The sequence below is a fragment of the Salvelinus alpinus genome, chromosome 36 (assembly GCF_045679555.1).
Source record: "Salvelinus alpinus chromosome 36, SLU_Salpinus.1, whole genome shotgun sequence".
Classification (NCBI taxonomy): Eukaryota; Metazoa; Chordata; class Actinopteri; order Salmoniformes; family Salmonidae; genus Salvelinus; species Salvelinus alpinus.
Window position 1 is genome coordinate 2,516,082 of NC_092121.1, and position 25,356 is coordinate 2,541,437.

Here is a 25,356-nt window from a genome sequence, read left to right on the forward strand (position 1 = left end):
TGCTCATGACCCCTGGATATATCTCCATGCCAACCTGCCCATGACACCTAGGTATACAGTATATCCGTGCCAGCCCAAGGCTTTGGGGAGATTTACTTCACACTCTGCCACAGTGAGGGCTGTTGTAAAATAGAAAAAATACCAAATATCTCTCTCTCTCTCTTACCACCCCAAACTGCATTGTGTTGGGCTTTGGGCGGAGACTTAAGCATGCTTCTGGATCCTTTTCCAATCAGAGGATAAGGAAGGACTATGAATATATAGGTACTACAACAACTTGGGATATAGGGATAAAGACCACAAAGTCTCCATCATTCTGTCACCGTTACTTTTCATTTCTTTTACCAACCATGCACTTATTCAAATGGTTTATGAAGTGGGCATCACTTAACACAGAAGTGTTATGCGCTTGGTAAAATATTCCTCATGTGTGAAAGATACCTGCTGTGCATCATCATCACACCACATGGCTGTGTCTGAATTGGTTGAGTGAATTCAATTAATTGATGTTGTACTGTTGCCAAACATGCTAATTATGCGAATGTCAGTCACAAGAAGAACTTTTCAAGAACGTACTCTTGTGTTGCACTATCAAGGCTGACACAATTTTTGTGAAGATCGATTGGGCAAATATTCTGCCAGCTTATTACTATGGAAGACTGCATGCATTCTTAGAAAATGACCATGGAAAAGGAACCGATTTTATCAGACAGTTCCATTTACTATCCAACGCAGAATAGTCATTTAACACTTGAGAAAGATTCCACATCTTGTGTTTAAGCTGAAGGTTATGCCAGAACATGCTCCTGACACAGAGTATCGTTTTGTTGTGATAATGAATCACAGAGGATAAAGAATGTTTCAAGTGCAGCTCCTTGTGACACACTCTGAACTCTCCTTCCATCAACAAGGACACCAGCAAAGCAAACAAGCAAGCAGATGAGGTTACATAAAGCCCCATTAATGTTCTTAAGCAGATGAGGCTATTTTGAGTGTACTGGCTCTACGGCAGATCAGGCTCCTGTGTGTGTTTTTTCTTTTGAATTCTTGCTTCTTCCTCTCTTCACGGATTATTGCGTTCCAATTTCAGCACATTGCGAAATGTAGGTCACAAATCAATTTAGAGTGTCTTGTGTCGGAAACCTCAGAGGAGGGATGGGGGAGGAGAAGGGGAGGGGGGTCTTAGATTAGTCTCCCCCTCTTCTCCTCTTCTCTGTGTGGGTGTGTGGGCCCTGAAATACATTTTTCCTCAATGAAGGGCCTCAGGCAGGACCTGCTGTGCTTTTCTAGTAGCCTGTGGCGCTAGTGGCTCTTCACACACAACCGACCATTGAAATACGGCCAGCATGAGTTCCATTTAGCCATCCTTGCAACAGGTTGAAAACATTTTTTTCCCCCAACAATTTGGCTCGGGGGTGATTTTATTTGCCCCCCGACCCCAAAGTTATAAATAAATAAATACAATTGAATTGTTGGACAGCAAATCAGCTCCAAGGGATTTTAATTTTGGAAATCTTTTCCAAAGTATTCCTACGCATACAGGTAACTTTTTTTAAATTATTTTTTTTATCTCACATTTGTTTAACCAGGTAGGCCAGCTGAGAACAAGTTCTCATTTACAAATGCGACCTGGCCAAGATAAAGCAAAGCGACAAAAACAACAGCACAGAGTTACACATGGGATAAACAAACATACAGTCAATAACACAATAGAAACGTCTATGTACAGTGTGTGCAAATGTAGTAAGATTAGGGAGGTAAGGCAATAAATAGGCCATAGTGGTGAAACAAAAGTTGAGTGACACAAATTGTGACTAGGGTGGGCATTCTAGTTTCTTTCTTTATTTCTATGTTTTCTATTTCTTTGTTTTTGGCCGAGTGTGGTTCCCAATCAGAGGCAGCTGTCTATCGTTGTCTCTGATTGGGAATCATACTTAGGCAGCCTTTTCCCCACCTGTGTTTAATGTGTAGTTATTTTCTGTTTAGTGTCTGCACCTGACAGAACTGTATCGTTTTTTTCTCTTTGTTATTTTGTTCAAGTGTTTTTTGAGTAATGAAGATTCATGAACACTTATCAAGCTGTGTTTTGGTCCATGCCTTCCGACGAAAGACGTTACACAAATATTAATTTTCACAAAGTCTGCTGCCTCAGTTTGTATGATGGCAATTTGCATATACTCCAGAATGTTATCAAGAGTGATCAGATGAATTGCAATTAACTGCAAAGTCCCTCTTTGCCATGCAAATGAACTAAATCCCCCCAAAACATTTCCACTGCATTTCAGCCCTGCCACAAAAGGACCAGCTGACATCATGTCAGTGATTCTCTCGTTAACACAGGTGTGAGTGTTGACGAGGACAAGGCTGGAGATCACTCTGTCATGCTGATTGAGTTCGAATAACAGACTGGAAGCTTCAAAAGGAGGGTGGTGCTTGGAATCATTGTTATTCCTCTGTCAATCATGGTTACCTGCAATGAAACACGTGCCGTCATCATAATTGCTTTGCACAAAAAGGGCCTCACAGGCAAGGATTTTGCTGCCAGTAAGATTGCACCTAAATCAACCATTTATAGGATCATCAAGAACTTCAAGGAGAACGGTTCAATTGTTGTGAAGAAGGCTTCAGGGCGCCCAAGAAAGTCCAGCAAGCACCAGGACCATCTCCTAAAGTTGATTCAGCTGCAGGATCAGGGCAACACCAGTACAGAGCTTGCTCAGGAATGGCAGCAGGCAGGTGCATCTGCACGCAGAGTGAGGCAAAGACCTTTGTAGGATGGCTTGGTGTCAAGAAGGGCAGCAAAGAAGCCACTTCTCGCCAGGAAAAACATCAGGGACAGACTGATATTCTGCAGAAGGTACAGGGATTGGACTGCTGAGGACTGGGGTAAAGTCATTTTCTCTGATGAATCCCCTTTCCGATTTTTTGGGGCATCTGGAAAAAAGCTTGACCGGAGAAGACAAGGTGAGCGCTACCATCAGTCCTGTGTCAGGCCAACAGTAAAGCATCCTGAGACCATTCATGTGTGGGGTTGCCCCTCAGCCAAGGGAGTGGGCTCACTCACAATTTTGCCTAAGAACACAGCCATGAATAAAGAATGATACCAACACATCCTCCGAGGGCAACTTCTCCCAACCATCCAGGAACAGTTTGGTGACGAACAATGCCTTTTCCAGCATGATGGAGCACCTTGCCATAAGGCAAAAGTGATAACTAAGTGGTTCGGGGAACAAAACTTTTGGGCACGACAGTACAGGTACAGTGATCGGTAAGCTGCTCTGACAGCTGATGCTTAAAGTTAGAGAGGGAGATATAAGGCTTCAGTGATTTTTTTCCAATTCGTTCCAGTTATTGGCAGCAGAGAACTGGAAGGAAAGCCGGCCAAAGGTGGTGTTGGCTTTGGGGATGACCAGTGAAATATACCTGCTAGAGCACGTGCTACGAGTGGGTGCTGCTATGGTGACCAGTAAGCTGAGATAAGGTGGGGCTTTACCTAACAAAGACTTATAGATGACCTGGAGACATTGGGATTGGCGATGAATATGTAGCGAGAGCCAGCCAACGAGAGCATACAGTTCGCAGTGGTGGGTAGTATATGGGGCTTTGGTGACAAACGGATGGCACTGTGATAGACTACATCCAATTTGCTGAGTAGACTGTTGGAGGCTATTTTGTAAATGACATCGTCGAAGTCAAGGATCGGTAGGATAGTCAGTTTTATGAGGGTATGTTTGGCAACATGAGTGAAGGAGGCTTTGTTGCAAAATAATAAGCCGATTCTAGATTTAATTTTGGATTGGAGATGCTTAATGTTAATATGAGTCTGGAAGGAGAGTTTACAGTCTAACCAGACACCTAGGTATTTGTAGTTGTCCACATATTCTAAGTCAGAACCGTCCAGAGTAGTGATGCTAGTCGGGCGGGCGGGTGCAGGCAGCAATCGGTTGAAGAGCATGCATTTAGTTTTACTAGTATTTAAAAGCAGTTGGAGGCCATGGAAGGAGTGTTGTATGGCATTGAAGCTCGTTTGGAGGTTTGCTAACACAGTGTCCAAAGAAGGGCCAGATGTATATACAGAACTGTGTCGTCTGCTTCCAAAACTAAAAAGAAAAAAGGAATCATAAAGTGTCTTAATGGAATGGTGGGCCACCACAAGCCATAACAGCTTCACTGCACCTTGACAAGTGTCTGGAACTCTCGTGAAGGGATTCACCATTCACCATTCTTCCACCATCATTTGGTATTTTGTTGACGGTGGTGGAAAACGCTGTCTCAGGCGCCGCTCCAGAAACTCAAGTGTTCAATTGGGTTGAGATCTGGTGACTGAGAAGACCATGGCATATGGTTTACATCGTTTTCGTGCTCATCAAACCATTCAGTGACCACTCGTGCCCCGTGGATTGGGCCATTGACTCCCTATTGTGTTCCCATAGCCATGGTATTCAAAACAATGGCCTGCCCAGCGTGTTTATACATAATGGGATGATAATTGCTTAGTTAACTCAGGAACCACACCTGTGTGGAAGAACCTACTTTCAATCAAATCAAATAAATGTTATTTGTCACGTGCCGAATACAACAGGTGTAGATCTTACAGTGAAGTGCTTACAAGCCCTTAACCAACAATGCAGTTAATAAAGATATGGTTTTAAGAAAGTATTTACTCAAATAAACAAGTTTTAAAATAAATAAAAAATTAAATTGCGAATAGTCCGGGTAGCCATTTGATTACCTGTTCAGGAGTCGTATGGCTTGGGGGTAGAAGCTGAAGCCTTTTGGACCTAGACTTGGCGCTCCGGTACCGCTTGCTGTGCCGGCAGCAGAGAGAACAGTCTATGACTAGGGTGGCTGGAGTCTTTGGCAATTTTTAGGGCCTTCTCTGACACTGCCTGGTATAGAGGTCCTGGATGGCAGTAAGCTTGGCCCCAGTGATGTACTGGGCTGTACCCACTACCCTCTGTAGTGCCTTGCGGTCAGAGACTGAGCAGTTGCCATACCAGGGGGTGATGCAACCAGTCAGGATGCTCTTGGTGGTGCAGTTGTAGAACTTTTTGAGGATCTGAGAACCCATACCAAATCTTTTCAGTCTCCCGAGGGGGAATAGGTTTTGTCATGCCCTCTTCACGACTGTCTTGGTGTGTTTGGACAATGATAGGTCATTGGTGATGTGGACACCAAGGAACATTAAACTTTCAAACTGCTCCACTACAGCCCCATTGCTGAGAATGGGTGCATGCTCAGTCCTCCTTTTCCTGTAGTCCACAATCACCTCCTTTGTCTTGATCACGTTGAGGGAAAGGTTGTCATCTTGGCAACACACTGCCAGGTCTCTGACCTCCTCCCTATAGACTGTCTCATCATTATTGGGGATCAGGCCCACCACTGTTGTGCCATCGGCAAACTTAATGATGGTGTTGGAGTCGTCCTTGGCCATGCAATCATTGGTGAAGAGGGAGTACAGGAGGGGATTAAACACACATTACTGAGGGACCCCTGTGTTGAGGATGAAGGACTATGGTGGTCTGCTTGAAACATGTTGGTATATCAGACTCGGTCAGGGACAGGTTGAAAATGTCAGTGAAGTGACTTGCCAGTTGGTCAGCGCATGCTCGGCGTAAACATCCTGGTAATCCGTCACTGGTATAACCTGCTTTAGTTTTTGCTTGTAAGCAGGAATCAGGAGGATAGAGTTATGGTCAGATTTGTCAAATGGAGGGCGAGGGAGAACTTTCTACGTGTCTCTGTGTCTCTTGGTAAATATTTTGTTCTACAGCTTATCATGAGATACTCTACCTCAGGCGATCAAAACCTCGAGACTTCCTTAATATTCGATTTTGTGCGGAAGCTGTTATTTACAAATAGACACAGACCGCCACCCCATGTCTCACCGAAGCAGGTGTACTATCTTGCCGATGCACCGAAAGCCCAGCCAACTGCATGTTATTCATGTAGTCGTTCAGCCACGACTCGGTGAAACATAAGATATTACAGTTTTTAATGTCGCGTTAGTAGATGCAGATTACTCACTCACTGATGGCTCCTTACAAGGCACCCCGACCTACGTCTCCAATATCTCCCTCTCTTCTTCATGCGAATGACGGGGATTTAGGCCATGTCGGGGGGCTAAAGTAAATCCTTCGCGTCCGGCTCGTTAAAGAAATAATCTTTGTCCAGTAATTGCTGTCCTGATATCCAGAAGCTCTTTTCAGTCATAAGAGACGGTGGCAGAAACATTATGTACAAAATAAGTTACAAATAACGTGAAAAAACACACACAATAGCACAATTGGTAAGGAGCCCTTTAAACAGCAGCCATCTCCTGGGGTACCATCTCAGATATACAATATACTTTGTATCCCTCGTTTACTGGTGTTTCCATTATTTTGGCAGCTACCTGTATATGTTATTGTATACAAATGTAAGCAAGGTTTAAAATGATTGTGTTTTAGTCAAATATCATATATGTTTGGGCTTCTTACGGACAATTTGCAGTCTACAAATGATTTGTAATTATCTTCCGGCCCCCTGACCATTCGCTCAAGAACAAATCAGCCTGCGGCTGAATCTAGTGTATGATTCCTGGCCTATAGAGATATTTATGTATCTACTGCATGCGTTTCCCTAGGTATGTAAATAGCCAGGGTATTCAGAAGGGAAAGGGTGCAATACATGGGAATATATTCTTTATAGCCTACATGACATAATTTACATTCATGTTTGTACTTCAGGTTCAATGGAACAAGTCCTGAAAGTTATAACTATGCTGCTTGTTCATCATACTGTACATCAGGGAACCTTATAGGGAAATAATGTATATAAATAACATGTGCATGCCACAAATGTAAAATATGTGCATAAAACCAACATATGAAATGAATGCAGTATTTTATGATGCTGAGACTGAGAGTATGTCTGATAGTCAATGAATTTGATTAACATCATTTTTTAATTCAGTGAACAGCATAGAAGGGCACTATTGGGAGCTTGGGGATATTGTCAGCCTTTTGTGTGGGAGGTAGGCTGACTGATGCTAGACACTAGACACTAGATACAGTGTCGGCCTATGTTTCCCTCGTCTCAAGTCGACAGTGAAATTCACATCAGTATTATTAAACTTATGTATAACAATTGGTTTTACCCCAGTTCCAGAAATAGACTGACGAGACTTGTTTTCTCTTTTCCTGTTCAGGTGTTGACCATCTGGGCTGTGGTGATTTCCGGGACAACGGCTGACCTGACCTGTGATACACTGCTACTGCTGTCCACCAATCTCACTGGTGAGGCCCTCCTCCAATCGTATAAGGACGGTTTTCTATGTGGGCGGGGAATATGGTGGAGGAACATTTTTGATGGTCTATCATGTTAAATAGGGAGTTGAACTCATTCTGAGTTCTTCCCATCACTGAATAGGCACGGGTGGAATACTGTACATAGGCAACAACAGTCATTATTGGTCAGTCCACAGCATCAGTGGAAAACAGGAATGCAATTGGGAAAGAATGTGTTCCCAATCGAAGTCCATGTGCACTCTACAGTCCCAATCACCTATGATGACACAAAGCTTTCAAATATAATTTTTTTTGAATGGGGGGGCTGAACTGATTCTGCATGTTTTTCTGCTGCTCATTAAGAAAAATAAGATTTGGGTCTTGTATGTTCACTATATTCTACCTTGGTAGTTATTTTTGTTTGTCCTTATTGAGTCACAGTAGCAAAAAAATTCCCTCAGTATAGTCTGAATTAAATAAGATAAATCAAGAAATATATAATTAACTTAAAAGTTTTGCCGAGGAGGTCTTAGTCGCGCAATTTGACATCTAGCTAAGGTGTCTGGTGCAGTATTTCTCAAGTATTTTTTTGTTGTTGCATGGAAACTAGAAGTGCACTGCAGTGCTACTACGCTCGAGACTGATTTCTGAGAACATGTCTACAACTTCAGCAAGCTGTCGAACTATCGTAAAATAAAGCACCAGCTACAGTACACACTGTTTATCAGTGCATAAAATCACTAGCTAATTCCATCTCTGTGGTTGTCAATAAAGCTAGCTAGTAGCTAGAAGGCACTTAGCATAGTTAGCAAAATCAGCTTATCAAGCAAAAGCTTATCAAGTCACTCGCGAGTGGCAAAGTGCTTTGGTGTCTTTGAGTTTTTACAACTTTCTCATTATCTATTACCAGAGTGTATGTCTGTCTGGCAGTGTTTCATAGGGAATCATGTTACAAAACATGCTGCGGTGGGACACAAGATGCTCGCTAATGGGTTCTGAATTTTTGAATATTGAATCATGGCAGTTGGTATGCATGTGCGCATTGTCTTCATTTGTAATTTTGCCCAAAACAGTGGCAGACTCGAGTGATTACTATCAAACACATCAGCAAGTTGCCACACAATAAGTTTAGGGGCCAAGTGGTCTTTCAACATAACATTGGCGACGTGTTGTCTTATGTGTAACAAGTCCCAGGCACTCTGTAATGTGGGCAGGTCTGTCACTGCCTGTGGGTTCTATCGTATGATTAGATTGAGCGCGATCAGCATAGCTGTTTCTCCGTGCATGACAATTCTCCCTTGGCGTTACCATCTGTGTGAATGGGCAAGTAGGCATGATCAAAATCAAAACCCAACAGCTTCTATAAATCTCGCAAATCTCCATTTTGGAAGATACTGACTTTATGACCATAATTATGCTATTTACACTTTGTAGTACATGTTTTTAACAATTATCAATGTTTCTGACTATTATCGATGCAACATAGGCCATTGTCAACCAGAGAAATATATATATTATTTTTTTTATTTCATTTTTTATGTCTAGTTGCTCTTTAAGACTTTCCTAGAGTGAGCTATACAATATACAGTACAGTAGCTTTGGTCAGAGAGCACTTGAGATATTTCAGATGAAATTGTGTTGAGGTGAAAGGAAGACACTCCGAGATGAAATTGTGATGAGATGAAAGTACCCCGCTCTGCTTTCAGATAGAAGAGGTTGTTGTGAGATGTGCTATTACCTCTGTCAGTAGTGCCATTCTTATTGTTCCCAGATGGTTCAATTGGCCAATCACAAATCACAGTTCACCCTTCAGTTATAAAAAGGCATTGGATGTGTCTTCAATGGCATCCTATTGGCTTTAAAGTACACTAATTTTGACTAGGGCCCATAGAGCTCTGGATAAAGTAGTGCATAACAGTATATGGGCTCTCAAGTGGTGCAGCGGTCTAAGGCACTGCATCTCAGAGGCGTCACTACAGTACCTGGTTTGAATCCAGGCTGTACCACATCTGACCGTGATTGGGAGTCCCATAGGGCGGCACACAATTGGCCCAGCGTCGTCCGGGTTAGGCCGTCATTGTAAATAAGAATTTGTTCTTAACTGACTTGCTTAGTTAAATAAAGGTTACATTTTAAAATACAAGGAATAGGGTCAAAATTAGAGCACTATAAAATTATTAGGGTGCCATTTCGGACACAGGCATTGTCTGAAGTTGACTTGACTACATGACAAAGGTGTGAGCAGGAGATTTCCATAGGCTGTGGGATCTTTTTGCATGAACAGTTTATCAAGACTGTCTAATCGTCTGTGATGGGACTTAGAGTTGCACCTCAGTTACCCTCAGTATCAATCTAGGAGTAGTCTGTGATGATTGCATATTCTTTTCCATAAGGATTAGTCCTCCCACCCCTCGCACCCTTCACCCCTCACTTTCACTTCAAAGGCCAATCAAAAAGATTATGTAGAGCGGTTGCTTTGTGCTGTATGTGTAAACGCAGTGTGTTTGAGGACATTGGTGGAGCTCAGATTCGATAAGATCTATGATGATGGATTATCTCTAAGTGATCAGAGACTGCATGGGGAAGAGATGTCAGGTTATAGAGCACACTTCATAGTCTTTATAGCTTCCAACATTATGAGGGTTTGACTGACAAGATTCTAGACTCATTTGACCTGTAATGAAACAACAGTTTGACCTGTAGCACAAACCTTCAGACAGGTGTACAGTTGGCTATACAGAGGGCTATGAAAGGTGAAGAGCTTAATCATCGGAGCATTGAGAAAATCATGTCAAGCACATTATCTAGTCATATCAAGGATGAAATCATCCATATCTCTCACTCACCATGATGGTGTTTAAAATGGGATTCAATGTGAATCTTTATTTTTTGTCACTTCTTTGATTCCCTTTTACCCAGTCTGTTAAAAGATGGTTACTGAGAAAGGATGCCAAATATATTTTCTCTACACTTCATCATACATTTTTAAATGAAATTGTCAGCCAGCACAGAGGATAGGTTATTTTGTGTGTTTTTCAGAGGTAAAGGTCAGAAATATTGCTGGATTTGGAGTTTACAAAGACATTTTTTTTAACGTTTTCTTTCTTCAACTGTCATTCTCATGTCATGAGGTCACCACCTTCTTCTAGAGAACTCTTGGGAAATCAACAATGAAAAGTTCTGAGATGACACATAACGAACGGGAACATAGTCTGCCTTGTTCACCTCTGTCAGCCATCAGAGATGTTGTTTCCTTGTCTTTTCAACTTCCACATGAAAGGGGAAAACACATCTTAGGGATGGGCATGAATGACAAATTACAATGACAAAATACTACTCCAAAATACCCTAAAAACCAATGTATCAAAATAAAATATAACATTCTTTTGCAAAGTATTGTATTTAATTAAAATACATGTATTATGTATTTTAACATATAAAAGTACATTTGCAAGTAGCCAGCCGAACACCAACAACATTCTCAGTAACAGAAACTTCTTACTTACTATGACTGTGATTTGTTGAATGCACTTTTACTCTGGATAAGAGTGTCTGCTAAATGACCAAAATGTAAAGGTATATGTGAAAAGTAACAACTGCAAAGCACATTGTCATAGGCCTAGTTTCAATAAGAATGTTTTAGATATACAGTGCATTCGGAAAGTATTCAGACCCCTTGACTTTTTCCACATTTTGTAACGCCACGGGCTTATTCTAAAATGGATTAAAAAAAGTATACAAAATCCTCATCTATCTACACACATAATGACAAAGCAATTTTTTTTGGGGGGGGGGGTATTCAGACCCTTTCCTCAGTACTTTGTTGAAGGACCTTTGGCAGCGATTACAACCTCCAGTCTTTTTGGGTATGATGCTACAAGCTTTGCACACCTGTATTTGGGGAGTTTCTCCCATTGTTTTCTGCAGATCCTCTCAAGCTCTGTCAGGTTGCATGGGGAGCATCGCGGCAAAGCGATTTAAAGGTCTTTCCAGAGATGTTCGATCGGGTTCAAGTCCGGGCTCTGGCTGGGCCACTCAAGGACATTCAGAGACTTGTCCCGAAGCCACTCTTGCATTGTCTTGGCTGTGTGCTTAGGGTCGTTGTTCTGTTGCTCTAGTCTGAGGTCCTGAGCGCTCTGGAGCAGGTTTTCATGAAAGATCTCTCTGTACTTTGCTACGTTCATCTTTCCGTCAATCCTGACTAGTCTCCCAGTCTCTGCCGCTAAAAAACATCCCCACAGCATGATGCTGCCACCACCATGCATCACCGTCGGGATGGTGCCAGGTTTCCTCCAAATGTGATGCTTGGCATTCAAGCCGTAGAGTTCAATCTTGGTTTCATCAAACCAGAGAATCTTGTTTCTCATGGTCAGAGAGTCCTTTAAATGCCTTTTGGCAAACTCCAAGCGGGCTGTCATGTGCCTTTTACTGAGGAGTGGCTTCCGTCTGGCCACTCTGCCATAAAGGCCTGAATGGTGGAGTGCTGTAGAGATGGTTGTCCTTCTGGAAGGTTCTCCCATCTCCAAAGTGGAATCTGGAGCTCTGTCAGAGTGATCATCGGGTTCTTGACCAAAGCTCTTCTCCTCCTAATGCTTAGTCTGGCCGGGCGGCCGAGTCTAGGAAGAGTTTTGGGGGTTCCAAACTTATTTTATTTAAGAATGAAGGAGGCCACTGTGTTCTTGGAGATCTTCAACGCTGCGGTACCCTTCCCCATATCTTTGCCTCGACACAATCCTGTCTCGGAGCTCTACGGACAATTCCTTCGACCTCATAGCTTGGTTTTTGCTCTGACATGCACTGTCAACTGTGGGACCTTATATAGACAGATGTGTGCCTTTCCAAATCATGCCCAATCAATTGAATTTACCACAGGTGGACTCCAATCAGTTGTAGAAACAGGATGCACCTGAGTTCAATTTTGAGTCTCATAGCAAAGGGTCTGAATACTTATGTAAATAAGGTATTTCTGTTTTTAATATTTAATAAATTTCCAAACATTTAAAAAAAAATGTTTTCACTTTGTCGTTATGGGGTATTGAGTGTAGATTGACGAGAAAAAAAAGTTATTTAATCCATTTCAGAATAAGGCTGAAATGTAACAGAAGGGGTTTGAATACTTTCTGAATACATTTAGCTCATTTAGCACTAAGAGTGTCTGCTATCAGACTTTTGATACCAATGTAGGGTGAAAGGGGACAACAAAAATGTGAACAGCTATATAAAAAATGGTATAGAAAAGTATTTTGAAAATAGAAATGACAGATTTAGAAAGTATCTTGTTAGAAAATACTTTGGTGTGTAGTTCAGCCCAGTGTAATACAAAAAGCAAAATATAAAATGTGAAATACTGCCCATCTCTGACAAGACTAAAGCTTTGCAAATAAACTATGCAAATACATTGGGGTTCTAAAATTCTTGACACCCTTGAAAAGATGCGCAAAAATGACTGTATAAAAGATATAATTGAAATACTGATATACAAAAAATGGTGGGAAATTATATTATTTTATACTAATACAATTGCTCAGAGAAAGATGTTTTGTTTAACAAGTAATATCTATTTTTTTTTTCAAAACGTAGAGGTCAAAATTATTGACCCCCCCTATTTTCAATACCGCACCTTGTGAAGATGACGGCACTGGGCTGTTGTATGAGTTAGAGAACACACAGCTTAGACCATTCCTCCATACATAATCCTTCTCCATACAAACTCCTTCTAGATCCTTGGTACCCTTCGTCTGCGCTTTTGGACCGCCCGCTACAATTCAAACCACCCGTTTTCATTGAGTTTCAAGTTCGGAGACTGAGATGGCCATTGCGAAATGTTGATTTTGTGGCCAATTCAAATATTATTTGTGGATTTTGATGTGTGCTTGGGGATATACAAAAAATGTATTACTTGTTAAACAAAATCTATTTCTATGAGTAATTGTATTAGCATAAAATAATATAATAAAATAAATGTTTGCATACAATATAGCTCAATATTTTAATAATGTATTATTGCTGAAAGTATTTCTCTGCTACCTTAACTTTGGGTTATAGCCAGTTCAGCAGTTTACGTTGATGCAGAAATATAGTATATCTGTGCAAAATTGCTGATGAAGCTGCAGTGTTGATGTTGTCTCCCTTGAATAAGCCTGCTAATTGGATGGAAGCCATTCACTACTAATGCAATAAGCAATTTTTTTCTTCCTTTAAGGCTCAAATAAGCTTGTGTGCAATTAACGCTTTGTGGCAGTTAGGCCAGCGAGCAATGTTTCAGTAACACGCACGCACACACACATACACACACAGCTCTTTAATTAGCTCTTTAATTAGCTATACGTGATTTTGAAGGGATATCGAAGGACGAGACACACGTTAGCCACTATTTGGTTGCAGTGAACAGCTTTGTAAAAAGCAAGAATAATGCATATCCTTTTGATCCAAAGGCTTTATGAGCACCCCTTTGACCTAGAAAGAGAAGATACTGTGATAAATTATGATGCGCAGAGAAAGGAGGTGTTACGTGGTGGTAGTGGCTTATAATTACGGTTGTTGCAGGTGCTGAGAAAGGACACTCAGGATCTAATAGACCAGCAATTAACGCAGAGAGAAATCATCGACTTCGTCTCAGCCCACTTCAATAAACTGTTCTAAGAACTGCTGTTTAGAAGTCGGCGCATTGAAGGGTGATGGCTGGCTGGCATATCGTTGACATATCAAACTTGTGGGTTGGGGGGTGGGGGGGTTGTGCAGTTCTGTTTCCATGGTGACTATTCAACAGTAAACTTTCAATGGGGTTATTTACAGCGGCCCCCTCACATTATTACTTGCTGCTGTGTAAACTTAATACATCCAGAAAGATATTAAACAGCCCCCATAATTGTATAACTGGTTGTTTATTCTATAGGCTTTGTCATTTCATTCTCAAAATTCAGAGCATGTTTTCCTATGGATTTTCCTTCCCACCAATGCTCACCATATATCCTGCTATCTGCAGTAGAGGATGTTTACTTCCTTCCACATGTCAAGAGAGTACTCTCTGTCTCTCTCTCTCCCTCCCTGGCTCCATCCATCTCTGATATGTGTGCCCATTAAACAGAGGGAAGCTTAGGGAAAGTATGCAGATCAAACGGTGATTAACATCTCATCTCAGATTTCCTGAATCAATGTCTGTCTCCCCTTAATGGGCCACTGAAGGCCAAGATTTATCAATGCTATTACACCAACAAGTTGTTGAATTGGTTGTAGTATTGAACGCCCCTCTTTAAAAAAAATCCGAAATGACTACCGTAAGTAGCTCCTACATTCTAGCTGGGTAGATCTCTTATCTACAGAGCTTATCCTGTACTCATCACACAGTTACTAATACCTTTCAGTGTGTGGGAGAGAGAGAGAGCGGTACTGCCTAGCCTGCCTGTCCATCAATCATCACAGTAAGCCAATTATTGAGAACAAAAAGCTTGATTGTACTTGAAATGGTGTAAAAAGATGATTGCAACTGTTTTAGGCTCTGTTTCTAACATCTGCGGTTTGCATGAGTCATGGTTTATTAATTGAGCAATAAACTTGTCAAATTGCATCACGGTGACATGAATCACTGGAACGTGTGTGTGGGTTAACTCGTCACATGAATGAATGCGTGGACTAATTCCTGGAGCGTGAGCACAGCATTTATGTGAGTGGTATGTTTTTTTATAACCAGGAAAGTTGACTGAGAACACATTCACAGCAACAACCTGGGGAAGTGTTACAAGCTGGGGATAATTAGGTGGCCATGATGGCCAGATTGGGAATTTAGCCAGAACACCGGGTTAACACCACTACTCTTACAATAATTGCCATGGGATCTTTAATGACCACAGAGAGTCAGGACACCTGTGGGCTAGGTGTTCTGCTAGCGTCCCACCTCGACAACATCCGGTGAAATTGCAGAGCGCGAAATTCAAAATAAAAAATCGTAATATTAAACATTCATCAAAATACAAGTGTCTTACATCGTTTAAAAGCTTAACTTGTTGTTAATCCAACCGCGTTGTCAGATTTCAAAAAGGCTTTACGGCGAAAGCATACCATGCAATTATCTGAGGACAGTGCCCCGCATACACCAGCATTAAAAAAAAAAAATCTAACCAGAAGAGGCGTTACAAAAATCAGAAATAGCGATAAAATAAATCACTTACCTTTGAAGATCTTCCTCTGTTTGCAATTCCAAGGGACCCAGCTACACAAAAAATGGTTGTTTTGTTCGATAAAGTCCTTCTATATATCCCAAAAAAGTCAGTTTGGTTGGTGCGTTTGATTCAGTAATCCACCCGTTCCACTCGTTCAACGTGCAGACAAAGGAATCCCAAAAGTTACCGGTAAACTTCGTCCAGACAAGTCAAACAACATTTCTAATCAATCCTCAGGTACCCTAATATGTAAATAAATGATCAAATTTAAGACGGAATGTAGTATGTTCAATACCGGAGAAAAATAACGAATTACACGCCCTCATTCACTCGCGCCACAAGACTGGAGTCCTAACGAGGGACACCTTAGAAAAACTACTACTTTTTTTCAAAAAACAAGCCTGAAACCCTTTCTAAAGACTGTTGACATCTAGCGAAGCCATAGGAACTGCAATCTGGGAGGAATTATTTTGAATATCCCATAGACTAGCATTGAACTAGCCTGTGACTTAAAAAAAGTAAAATCCAGATAGATTCTCCTTGGGTTTTTGCCTGCCATATCAGTTCTGTTATACTCAAAGACATTATTTTAACAGGTTTAGAACCTTCCGAGTGTTTTCTAAACAACGCTACCAAGTATATGCTTATCCTAGCTTCTGGTCCTGAGTAACAGGCAGTTTACTTTGGGCACGTCAGTCATCCAAACTTCCGAATACTGCCCCCTAGCCCAAAGAGGTTTTAACATCCCATCTGAAAGACAGCACCCTACACAGGGCAATATCCTCAATAACTGTCCTGGGGTATTGAGATAATTTAGTTTAGACCAGTTGGAAAGAGTGCCTCCCATTGGTCCTCCAACACCACTTTTAGCAGGAGCTGGTCTCCCATCCAGGACTGACCAGGACCAAATCTGCTTAGCTTCAGAGGCAAGCCAGCAGAGGGATGCAGGATGGTATGCTGTTGGCTATTGTTATGGTAGCTGGTTTAGAGGCAACAGTACCACCAGTGCACTGAGGAGTGGCGCCTGTCTCTAGTAGATGTGTGATATTTGATTTCTTGATAGAGTTTTTGAGACCAGTGTGAAGTGTACACTCAAATCAAATCAAATCAAATTTATTAGTCACATACACATGGTTAGCAGATGTTAATGCGAGTGTAGCGAAATGCTTGTGCTTCTAGTTCCGACAATGCAGTAATAACAACAAGTAATCTAACCTAACAATTCCGCAACTACTACCTTATACACGCAAGTGTAAAGGGATAAAGAATATGTACATAAAGATATATGAATGAGTGATGGTACAGACGGCATAGGCAAGGTGCAGTAGATGGTATAGAGTACGGTATATACCTATGAGATGAGTACTGTAGGGTATGTAAACATAAAGTGGCATAGTTTAAAGTGGCTAGTGGTCCATGTATTACATAAGATGGCAAGATGCAGTAGATGATATAGAGTACAGTATATACATATACATAAGAGATGTGTAATGTAGGGTATGTAAACATTATATTAGGTGGCATTGTTTAAAGTGGCTGGTGGTACATTTTTACATAATTTCCATCAATTCCCATTTTTAAGGTGGCTGGAGCTGAGTCAGTTTGTTGGCAGCGGCCGCTAAATGTTAGTGGTGGCTGTTTAACAGTCTGATGGCCTTGAGATAGAAGCTGTTTTTCAGTCTCTCGGTCCCTGCTTGGATGCACCTGTACTGACCTCGCCTTCTGGATGATAGCGGGGTGAACAGGTAGTGGCTTGGGTGGTTGTTGTCCTTGATGATCTTTATGGCCTTCCTGTGACATCGGGTGGTGTAGGTGTCCTGGAGGGCAGGTAGTTTGCCCCGGGTGATGCGTTCTGCCGACCTCACTACCCTCTGGAGAGCCTTACGGTTGTGTGCGGAGCAGTTTCCGTACCAGGCGGTGATACAGCCCGACAGGATGCTCTCGATTGTGCATCTGTAGAAGTTTGTGAGTGCTTTTGGTGACAAGCCGAATTTCTTCAGCCTCCTGAGGTTGAAGAGGCGCTGCTGCGCCTTCTTCACAACGCTGTCTGTGTGGGTGGACCAATTCAGTTTGTCCGTGATGTGTACACCGAGGAACTTAAAACTTTCCACCTTCTCCACTACTGACCCGTCGATGTGGATAGGGGGGAGCTCCCTCTGCTGTTTCCTGAAGTCCACAATCATCTCCTTTGTTTTGTTGACGTTGAGTGTGAGGTTATTTTCCTGACACCACACTCCGAGGGCCCTCACCTCCTCCCTGTAGGCCGTCTCGTCGTTGTTGGTAATCAAGCCTACCACTGTAGTGTCGTCCGCAAACTTGATGATTGAGTTGGAGGCGTGCATGGCCACGCAGTCGTGGGTGAACAGGGAGTACAGGAGAGGGCTCAGAACGCACCCTTGTGGGGCCCCAGTGTTGAGGATCAGCGGGGTGGAGATGTTGTTACCTACCCTCACCACCTGGGGGCGGCCCGTCAGGAAGTCCAGGACCCAGTTGCACAGGGCGGGGTCGAGGCCCAGGGTCTCGAGCTTGATGACGAGTTTGGAGGGTACTATGGTGTTAAATGCTGAGCTGTAGTCGATGAACAGCATTCTCACATAGGTATTCCTCTTGTCCAGATGGGTTAGGGCAGTGTGCAGTGTGGTTGCGATTGCGTCGTCTGTGGACCTATTGGGTCGGTAAGCAAATTGGAGTGGGTCTAGGGTGTCCGGTAGGGTGGAGGTGATATGGTCCTTGACTAGTCTCTCAAAGCACTTCATGATGACGGAAGTGAGTGCTACGGGGCGGTAGTCGTTTAGCTCAGTTACCTTAGCTTTCTTGGGAACAGGAACAATGGTGGCCCTCTTGAAGCATGTGGGAACAGCAGACTGGGCTAAGGATTGATTGAATATGTCCGTAAACACACCAGCCAGCTGGTCTGCGCATGCTCTGAGGACGCGGCTGGGAATGCCGTCTGGGCCTGCAGCCTTGCGAGGGTTAACACGTTTAAATGTTTTACTCACCTCGGCTGCAGTGAAGGAGAGCCCACAGGTTTTGGTAGTGGGCCGTGTCAGTGGCACTGTATTATCCTCAAAGCGGGCAAAAAAGGTATTTAGCCTGTCTGGGAGCAAGACATCCTGATCCGCGACGGGGCTGCTTTTCTTTTTGTAATCCGTGATAGACTGTAGACCCTGCCACATACCCCTTGTGTCTGAGCTGTTGAATTGCGATTCAATTTTGTCTCTGTACTGGGACTTAGCCTGTTTGATAGCCTTGCGGAGAGAATAGCTACACTGTGTGTATTCGGTCATGTTTCCGGTCACCTTGCCCTGGTTAAAAGCAGTGGTTCGCGCTTTCAGTTTCACGCGAATGCTGCCGTTAATCCACGGTTTCTGGTTTGGGAATGTTTTAATCGTTGCTCTGGGTACGACATCGTCAATGCACTTCCTAATGAACTCGCTCACCGAATCTGCATATTCATCATTGTTGTTGTTGGACGCCGTGCGGAACATATTCCAATCCGCGTGATCAAAGCAGTCTTGAAGCGTGGATTCAGATTGGTCGGACCAGCGTTGAACAGACCTGAGCGCGGGAGCTTGTAGTTTTAATTTCTGTTTGTAGGCTGGAATCAACAAAATGGAGTCGTGGTCAGCTTTTCCGAAAGGAGGGCGGGGGAGGGCCTTATATGCGTCGCGGAAGTTAGTATAACAATGGTCCAGAGTTCTGCCAGCCCTGGTCGGACAATCGATGTGCTGATAGAATTTAGGGAGTTTTGTTTTTAGATTAGCCTTGTTAAAATCCCCAGCTACGATGAATGCAGCCTCAGGGTGTGTGGTTTCCAGTTTACAGAGAGTCAGATAGAGTTCGTTCAGGGCCATCGATGTGTCTGCTTGGGGGGGAATATATACGGCTGTGATTATGACCGAAGTGAATTCCCTTGGTAGATAATGCGGTCTACATTTGATTGTGAGGAGTTCTAGATCAGGTGAACAGAATGACTTTAGTTCCTGAGTGTTGTTATGATGGTCACACCACGTCTCGTTAATCATGAGGCATACCCCCCCGCCCCTCTTCTTACCAGAAAGATGTATGTTTCTGTCTGTGCGATGCGTGAAGAAACCAGCTGGCTGCACCGACTCCGTTAGCGTCTTTTCAGTTAGCCATGTTTCCGTGAAGCAGAGCACGTTGCAATCCCTGATGTCTCTCTCGAATGTTACCGTGCTCGGATTTCATCGACCTTATTCTCAAGAGACTGGACATTGGCGAGTAGTATGCTAGGGAGTGGAGCGCGATGTGCTCGTCTCCGAAGCCTGACCAGGAGACCGCTACGTTTGCCCCTTTTTCGGCGTCGTGTAGCTTCGCCGGCTGGGATCAGGTCCATTGTATTGGGTGGAAGGCAAGACACTGGATCCGTTTCGGGAAAGTCATATTCCTGGTAGGAAGGGTGGTTAGTTGACGTTAATCGTATATTCAGTAGTTCCTCCCGGCTGTATGTAATGAAACTTAAGATCACCCGGGGTACCAATGTAAGAAATAACACATAGAAAAACAAAATACTGCATATTTTCCAAGGAACGCGAAGCGAGGCAGCCATCCTGTTCGGCGCCGGAATTTCATGATTCCTCAGAACTACAGTAGGGTGACTTGCTGGAGGACTATGACTATGACCTCTCTTCAGTTGCGTTCAGTCAGCCGCACTGACCCTGTCTGGTAGAATAGAGGGCATTGACCTCTGCTACTGTACAGAAGAACATCATGAGATGGGGCTTGGTCTTGGGAGATGGGTGATCTATTAGATTTCCCATTGAATACATACAGTACTGTCAAATTGTTTACTGAGATGAGACCCAATTCAAAACTGTGTATCTCTATGGGTTTCCGATGTATCAGAGAGATCACAGGGATTTAGCTTGCACTGTATTGGCTCTGAGCCTGTATAGGTTGCAGGGCATGTTATCTCATTGGCCTGGTCCTTTGACATAATTATTATCTACCCATGCAGAGATTCACTGAACCTGAAAACTCCCTTAACCAAGGGCATAGGATCACTAGGGGCCTGAAGTCTCTCTGGAATGATTGTCTGAATCCCAAATGGCACCCTATGTAGTGCACTAGTTTTGACCAGGGCCCATAGGGTTCTGGTCAAAAGTAGTGCACTATGTAGGGAATAGGGTGCAGCTTCTCTATTTAGGGTGCAGGTAGGGTGCAGCTTCTCCTACTTATAAAGGATAGACTGTCATAAGCAATGTCCAGAGCATGTTCCCTGTTAGGGGAGGATGTTATGGTAATGTTTGTGGAGAGTTGACACAGTCATCATCACGAGTGAGTACGTCCCTGGGGAGCTCCTCTATTATAGAATAATTCTGAGGATGGATTGTAGGACTTGTGTTATCAATGGAGTATCCCACATACTGTGTGTGCTGTCTGCGTGACCTACCCTTTAACTTGCAGACCGCATGTCCTCACAGTGCTCACAGCGTGTGTGCATTCGTGCTAAGTGCTTGGATATGTGTCTGTGTGTGTCTTACTCTGAACATAAGACAACCGTTTATGTTGAAATGAGGTTCTCGGGGACAACTTCTTTTATGTCAGCGGATGGCAGCCACAGAGGCAGTTGGGGGGAACAGACTGACAGCCTAAGAGACGCCTTTAGGGGCTGTGAAAATGCAATCGTAACTATCAACCATCACATCAACATTACATGGCCATCTAGCAAGGCCAAGTCTCATGAACATGAACATGAACATGGACTCCCGCCAAAATGGGATATGAACACACCAAAGATACAGGATCTATCATGGAAACAGTTAGCTGTGTTTTGAGGATGAAATGGGTTGTGCGTTTGAGCCACTACAGTGTGCTGTGTGACCTCTATATTCCCGGCTCAGGACTTGAGGATGATCTAAGATGAAATGAAAGAACGGTCTGTCCATTCATATGAGACTGCCTCTGACTTTATCACCTAATTAAAAAACAGCCCAAACTGCCTGTACTTGATATATATTTGAATATATATTTATGTTTTATTTACATAGACAGCATCCTCTGTCCAGTTGTCCTTTGATCTAAGTTCAGTGAGGGGAAAAGAGAAGGTAGACGGGCATGAAATGATGTTGGGAAGGAACTATTTGACAGTCATGAGTGCTAGGTTTCCTTCATGACGAGATGCGATGTGGCCCTGGCTCAAACGAAACATGCGCCATGGGTTCCGTTGCGTTTTGCCTGCCTAATTGTCTATGTTGACTGGTAACACCTTTTAAAAGGTAATGGGGGACAGAATACAAAGAAGATAATTCCAAGACTTTTATGACATGAGTCTCTTTCTTTTTCTTTCTTTTTGGTCAGCATTGATCAGACACATATCCATCTTCATGTCGAACCTGAATAGGACTATAAATGAATTGTAAATGGCATATGGTTCTATTCATGCGTTTCCTGTATATTTTGTTATGCTGGTGAATGAGGACCCAAAAGCGACTTAATAGAAACAGAGTCTTTATTCCAGTCTTAAACAAAAACCGATACTCCTGGATATTATCTTAGGTAAATCCAAAACAGGAAAACTGAAATCCTCTCGTCAGTAGAGAGGAACGACTGGAGACGCGGCCACAGACTGCAGGTCGCTTCGGGAAGGCACAGGCCGTAGCTGACATAGACACCTGCTCACACGCAGCATCTGAAGAAGGCAAAAACACGACAGGGCGGAACAAGGACACAGAACAGCAAACAAGGATCCGACAAGGACAGAAGCGGAAAACAGAGGGAGAAATAGGGACTCTAATCAGAGGGCAAAATAGGGGACAGGTGTGAAAGAGTAAATGAGGTAGTTAGGAGAATGAGGAACAGCTGGGAGCAGGAACGGAACGATAGAGAGAGAGAGCGAGAGAGGGAGGGGGAGAGAGAGGGATAGAAAGAGGGAAAGAACCTAATAAGACCAGCAGAGGGAAACGAATAGAAGGGAAGCACAGGGACAAGACATGATAATCAATGACAAAACATGACAGTACCCCCCCACTCACCGAGCGCCTCCTGGCGCACTCGAGGAGGAACCCTGGCGGCAACGGAGGAAATCATCAATCAACGAACGGTCCAGCACGTCCCGAGATGGAACCCAACTCCTCTCCTCAGGACCGTAACCCTCCCAATCCACTAAGTACTGGTGACCACGTCCCCGAGAACGCATGTCCATGATCTTCCGTACCTTGTAAATAGGTGCGCCCTCGACAAGGACGGGGGGGGGGGGGAGGGAAGACGAACGGGGGCGCGAAGAAAAGGTTTGACACAGGAGACATGGAAGACAGGGTGGACGCGACGAAGATGTCGCGGAAGAAGCAGTCGCACAGCGACAGGATTGACGACCTGAGAGACACGGAACGGACCAATGAACCGCGGAGTCAACTTGCGAGAAGCTGTCGTAAGGGGAAGGTTACGAGTGGAAAGCCACACTCTCTGACCGCGACAATACCTAGGACTCTTAATCCTACGTTTATTGGCGGCTCTCACAGTCTGCGCCCTGTAACGGCAAAGTGCAGACCTGACCCTCCTCCAGGTGCGCTCACAACGTTGGACAAAAGCCTGAGCGGAGGGAACGCTGGACTCGGCGAGCTGGGACGAGAACAGAGGAGGCTGGTACCCAAGACTACTCTGAAACGGAGATAGCCCGGTAGCAGACGAAGGAAGCGAGTTGTGAGCGTATTCTGCCCAGGGGAGCTGTTCTGCCCAAGACGCAGGGTTTCGAAAAGAAAGGCTGCGTAATATGCGACCAATCGACTGATTGGCCCTTTCTGCTTGACCGTTAGACTGGGGATGAAACCCGGAAGAGAGACTGACGGAAGCACCAATCAAACGACAGAACTCCCTCCAAAACTGTGACGTGAATTGCGGACCTCTGTCTGAAACGGCGTCTAACGGGAGGCCATGAATTCTGAACACATTCTCAATGATGATTTGTGCCGTCTCCTTAGCGGAAGGAAGCTTAGCGAGGGGAATGAAATGTGCCGCCTTAGAGAACCTATCGACAACCGTAAGAATCACAGTCTTCCCCGCAGACGAAGGCAGACCGGTAATAAAGTCTAAGGCGATGTGAGACCATGGTCGAGAAGGAATGGGAAGCGGTCTGAGACGACCGGCAGGAGGAGAGTTACCTGACTTAGTCTGCGCGCAGTCCGAACAAGCAGCCACGAAACGGCGCGTGTCACGCTCCTGAGTAGGCCACCAAAACCGCTGGCGAATAGAAGCAAGCGTACCCCGAACGCCGGGGTGGCCAGCTAACTTGGCAGAGTGAGCCCACTGAAGAACAGCCAGACGAGTAGAGACAGGAACGAACAGAAGGTTACTAGGACAAGCGCGCGGCGACGCAGTGTGAGTGAGTGCTTGCTTTACCTGTCTCTCAATTCCCCAGACAGTCAACCCGACAACACGCCCTTCAGGGAGAATCCCCTCGGGGTCGGTAGAAGCCACAGAAGAACTAAAGAGACGGGATAAGGCATCAGGCTTGGTGTTCTTATTTCCCGGGCGATAAGAAATCACGAACTCGAAACGAGCGAAAAACAACGCCCAACGAGCTTGACGTGCATTAAGTCGTTTGGCAGAACGGATGTACTCAAGGTTCTTATGGTCAGTCCAAACGACAAAAGGAACGGTCGCCCCCTCCAACCACTGTCGCCATTCGCCTATGGCTAAGCGGATGGCGAGCAGTTCGCGGTTACCCACATCATAGTTGCGTTCCGATGGCGACAGGCGATGAGAAAAATAAGCGCAAGGATGGACCTTATCGTCAGAATGGAAGCGCTGGGACAGAATGGCTCCCACGCCCACCTCTGAAGCGTCAACCTCGACAATGAATTGTTTAGTGACGTCAGGAGTAACAAGGATAGGAGCGGAAGTAAAACGCTTCTTGAGGAGATCAAAAGCTCCCTGGGCGGAACCGGACCACTTAAAGCACGTCTTGACAGAAGTCAGAGCTGTGAGAGGGGCAGCCACTTGACCGAAATTACGAATGAAACGCCGATAGAAATTAGCGAAACCGAGAAAGCGCTGCAACTCGACACGTGACTTAGGAACGGGCCAATCGCTGACAGCCTGGACCTTAGCGGGATCCATCTGAATGCCCTCAGCGGAAATAACAGAACCGAGAAATGTGACAGAGGAGACATGAAAGGCGCACTTCTCAGCCTTCACGTAGAGACAATTCTCTAAAAGGCGCTGGAGTACACGTCGAACGTGCTGAACATGAATCTCGAGTGACGGTGAAAAAATCAGGATATCGTCAAGGTAAACGAAAACAAAGATGTTCAGCATGTCTCTCAGTACATCATTAACTAATGCCTGAAAGACAGCTGGAGCATTAGCGAGACCGAACGGCAGAACCCGGTATTCAAAATGCCCTAACGGAGTGTTAAACGCCGTTTTCCACTCGTCCCCCTCTCTGATGCGCACGAGATGGTAAGCGTTACGAAGGTCCAACTTAGTAAAGAACCTGGCTCCCTGCAGAATCTCGAAGGCTGACGACATAAGGGGAAGCGGATAACGATTCTTAACCGTTATGTCATTCAGCCCTCGATAATCCACGCAGGGGCGCAGAGTACCGTCCTTCTTCTTAACAAAAAAAACCCCCGCTCCGGCGGGAGAGGAAGAAGGCACCACGGTACCGGCGTCGAGAGAAACAGACAGATAATCCTCGAGAGCCTTACGTTCGGGAGCCGACAGAGAGTATAGTCTACCCCGAGGGGGAGTGGTCCCCGGAAGGAGATCAATACAACAATCATACGACCGGTGAGGAGGAAGAGAGTTGGCTCTGGACCGACTGAAGACCGTGCGCAGATCATGATATTCCTCCGGCACTCCTGTCAAATCACCAGGTTCCTCCTGAGAAGAGGGAACAGAAGAAACAGGAGGGATAGCAGACATTAAACACTTCACATGACAAGAAACGTTCCAGGATAGGATAGAAT

At 44.2% G+C, this 25,356-nt stretch overlaps 1 protein-coding gene across 1 annotated transcript in view; it reads left to right on the forward strand.

Annotated features, from left to right (window-relative positions):
* LOC139564871 (corticotropin-releasing factor receptor 1-like) overlaps positions 1-25,356 on the forward strand; it is a 160,579-nt gene that overhangs the window by 50,025 nt on the left and 85,198 nt on the right. The window contains exon 2 of the mRNA XM_071384708.1: positions 7,190-7,277. Within this exon, the coding sequence (XP_071240809.1) occupies positions 7,190-7,277 (88 nt within the window). The remainder of the gene's footprint in view (positions 1-7,189; positions 7,278-25,356) is intronic.